Source organism: Eschscholzia californica, unplaced genomic scaffold, assembly GCF_041429995.1.
Source record: "Eschscholzia californica isolate CP2 unplaced genomic scaffold, dmEscCali1.0.p SCAF_5, whole genome shotgun sequence".
In the NCBI taxonomy this organism is placed as follows: domain Eukaryota; kingdom Viridiplantae; phylum Streptophyta; class Magnoliopsida; order Ranunculales; family Papaveraceae; genus Eschscholzia; species Eschscholzia californica.
In genome coordinates this window covers 47839990-47843736 of record NW_028238472.1, presented here as the reverse complement: position 1 = coordinate 47843736, position 3747 = coordinate 47839990, and the positions used below count along the sequence as shown (strand labels likewise).

Genomic DNA, 3747 nt, shown 5'->3' with positions numbered 1-3747 from the left:
TCCCCACCTCACATGCTATTTCCTTGAAATATTCAGTAACCAATACATTTACTATCCGAATAATCTGAAATTCAGTAAAAAAAAGAAAAACTAACAAACAAACAAATAAAAGAATCCAACTTTGAAAAAAGCATCTACTATCTCATTATAGAAACAACCCCCTTCCCTCCTCCATTTTTAATCATTTTCTCTCTCTACTAGCTACAACATCTTCTCACCAACCCTCTCTCTCTCTACAATATTTACTTGATTACTAACAAAAACAAACTCAAATTGAATTCAACTAATGAAACTATAGTAAAGAACAAAACACAATTTTGTAAAAATAGAAATTGTAGATCTAAATCTAGCTCAAACTAACTGTATTCAATAACAAATGTGTTAATTTTTGTTTATGGGTACTGATTTTTGAAACTGAATAGAAGTGATCAGATGATGAATTTTAGAATTTTAGAGAGAGAGAGAGAAAGAAAAATAGAGAGAATAATCATATAATGAATTCAAATCAAACCCAAACAATTGATTTTTTTTTTTCAATTTTTCCAAGCATAAACTAGTAAAGAAAACCCAGATGGACCAGTTTGTAATTCACTTTCTTCCATATTAGCCCATTCCATTACTGATGAACTACAAGCAGAAGAAGCTGAAGAAGCCATTGATGAAGATGATGAACTTCTTGTTTTATAAGATCTTCTCTTTAATTTACATCTATCAAATCCATTTATCCCAAACCCACATGAAATCATTCCAACTATGTTTTTCTCTCTCATCATTTCTTCTTCTTCATCATCATCATCTTCATCAAAACCTAAATTCTCAAATCTAAACATAAATACAGCATGCCCTTCATTTACATCTTCAAATAACCAATTATAAACATCCCATGAAACATTAATTGGAATTCCATCAACTTCAATTCTTTCATTTCCTCTAAATTTCCACTTCAATTTCTTAATTTCTAATACTTTTTCACCATCTATACTAAAATAAAGACCTGGTTCATCTTCAATATTACAATCAATTGAAATATCTCTGTTTTTCCCACCAAATCTTGCTTTTGTAGAATAAGATCTACTACCAAAAACATGTTCTTTTCGAAGAATCAAACTCTGGGTATTATCAGATTTTGCAGCTTTAGTTCTGTTATAAGCTTCATTTTGAGAATCACCAACAAGAAGGGTCATAAATCCATCAACAAGAACAGCAACATAAAACCCAGATTTAGGTTCAGGATCAGAACCAAATTTTGCATGGGTAAGGTTCCAATAGATTTGAACTTTTTTAGTTGAGTTTTTAAGATCAAATTTCTTAGACCCATTTTTTCTCCAAAAGAGGAAAGGTTTGATATGAAGATGAAAAGAAGAGGAAATATCAGTATCGGTGTTACCGAAGTGTAAATCTATATGAAGAGATCTACCAATGACGTTCCGATTCCAAGTGAGAGAGATAAGACCAAGGTCTGTTTGGTAAAGACATGTTGTGATATTAGGGTTACTTGATGAGGTTGGTGGTGATACTTGTACCGTTGATGATGGATGAAGATCGACGGTGGTGGTGGGTGGTCGGAAACAAGAAGGGAAAGGGGATGATGATGAGTTATCTGGCATTTTGAAGTTGGGATTTTTCAGTAGTTCGGAGGAGAGAAGAGATGATGTTGGCTTTAAAGGGAGAGAAAAAAGACAAGAAAGTGTAGAGAGAGAAAGTACAGAGGGAGAGGGTAGAATTTCTTTGGGTTTAGTCGTTGGGAGGTGGGGAAGACGGACGGGAGTGACTTGGAAAATAGGACGCGTTCAAAGAAGAAGATATTACCAGCATAGTCAGTGCAGATTTTGTTCCCTGTTAAAACTTGTCTTCTATTTAATGTCGATAACTGAGCTGACATGGCATGACACCATAAATCTACGTGGTGTTGTCCGACTAAAATTAAAAATGTTTTTATCAGGCTCTTCAAGTTGATTCAGGGCCGATCCTGGATTTAGACGACGCAGACGACCGCCTAGGCCGCCCAGATTTAGAAGGCCCCCAATTTATAAAACATTATATATAAAGATAATATTATTATATATATTATTTTATGTTTCTATATATCAAATTTGTTTGTGTAATAGAGTTGGTTGAGTAGTTGATTTGTGAACCTAAGGTCAAGGTTTCGACTCCCACAATCTTCAATCTCACATTTCTATTTCATTATTTAGAATCTCTACAATGGTTTATCACACTTTTACACATGAGAATCATTTTGAGTCAATTACTTTTTTAAATATTGTTGATCAAGCTATTTCATCTATTAAAATTAGGTTTGATCAGTTTCAATTATATGCAAATTTTTTTGGGTTTTTATTTGATTTAAAGAAGTTGAACAATGAGAGTTTGAAGGTTTGCTGCACCAATTTATAAAGCTTTCATAAGGATGAACAACACACCGACCTTGATGGAAATGATTTGTATTCTAAATGGAAAGTTTCAAAGAGGGTTTCGCCAGACAATGCTAAAGACCAATTGAAGTGTTAGAGTATTTGAAATTGACAGAAGGGTGCCGAATGCGTGGATTGCTTGTAGAATTCTTTGACCGTTCCGGTTACTGTGACTTCTGCGGGAAGAAGTTTTTCAAAGTTGAAGTTAATCAAGTCTTACTTGCTATCTACCATGTCTCAAGAAAGAGTAAATGGATTAACTTTGTTATCTGTTGAACATCAATTAGCTGAGAATATTGACTACACAAACCGATTAGTGATTTTGCATCGACAAATGCAAGAAAAGCGGTGTTTAAGTAACATTTGTTTCATGTCTAAATTTAACAACTATAAATTTTATTAAAAAAAAAATGTCAAATTGTATATTTTTTCGACTTAAAGTGTAGGGGTCCCGATACGTTCGCTTAAGGCCCTCCAAAAGTCAGAGTCGGTACTGAGTTGATTCCGACTAATTTAGATGGACATACAAAATTTAAATCATTATTCTCTATGGATCATTACGTGTCCACTTGAATTAGTTTAGATTCTATTGGCTTAACTGTGGAAAGGAGTTTTTAAGAGTATAAATTTTTAACGCTGAAAAATAGAAATTTTATTCCAACAGTCTTTTCATGTCATCGACAGAGGGTCGTCGACCAGCTCTCTACTGGTGGCGACGGATTATTTTTATCTTTTTTCATCTTCATCTAGCACTTTCTCTCTATTTTCTTTTCACTGTGCCTTTGTATCCCCTTTCTTCTTTTCTTTTTCTCTTTCCCTCCCTTCGCCCGTCTCCTTGCCTCTCTCTCTCTAAGTTTTGACCAAGGGGAGGGCCCCATCATCTGAACTCTTCGCCTAGTTTCTAGACGAACGTCATCCGGAAAGGATACTGAGCTCGTCCAGGAAGTATATGAAGGTCGTCCGCAAACAAGACAAAGGTCATTCAGATCTGGAACTTTCGAGAACCCGACGAAGCAATCTTGTTTGGTTTTCCAGACGACTCTTAGTATGGAAAACTAGAAGTTTCTCGTAAAGGAGTCGTCCCCTTCGCCGGAACATAGAGGAGAGAGAGAGAGAGAGAGAGAGAGAGAGAGAGAGTGTGTGTGTAAGTGTGGCGCCTGAGAGTGATGGTGGCGTTGGGGTTGATGGTGGTGATGGAAGGAGAAGTTGATTGCAGAAGAAACTAAAAGAAATATCAGAAGGTGGGTGGTGTTCGGAGGAAACAAAAGATTATAAAACTTCTTTTGTTTCCACCCAAATATTTGCGCTCCGAAAAATTTCTTTTTTTCTCCAA

The 3747-nt window shown here is 35.3% G+C and overlaps 1 protein-coding gene across 1 annotated transcript; it reads right to left on the bottom strand.

The window, feature by feature from the left end:
- Positions 1-465: 465 nt before the first annotated feature.
- LOC147539946 (uncharacterized) lies at positions 466-2156 on the bottom strand. Its single transcript, XM_086643787.1, has one exon. It carries the CDS (start codon positions 1605-1607, stop codon positions 534-536), a length of 1074 nt encoding a protein of 357 aa, XP_086499913.1. The 5' UTR covers positions 1608-2156; the 3' UTR covers positions 466-533.
- Between the last annotated feature and the right edge of the window lie 1591 nt (positions 2157-3747).

Excerpts from the sequence above, each read along its gene's own strand:
- LOC147539946 (XM_086643787.1), bottom strand. The coding sequence starts at position 1,607 with ATGCCAGATAACTCATCATCATCCCCTTTCCCTTCTTGTTTCCGACCA.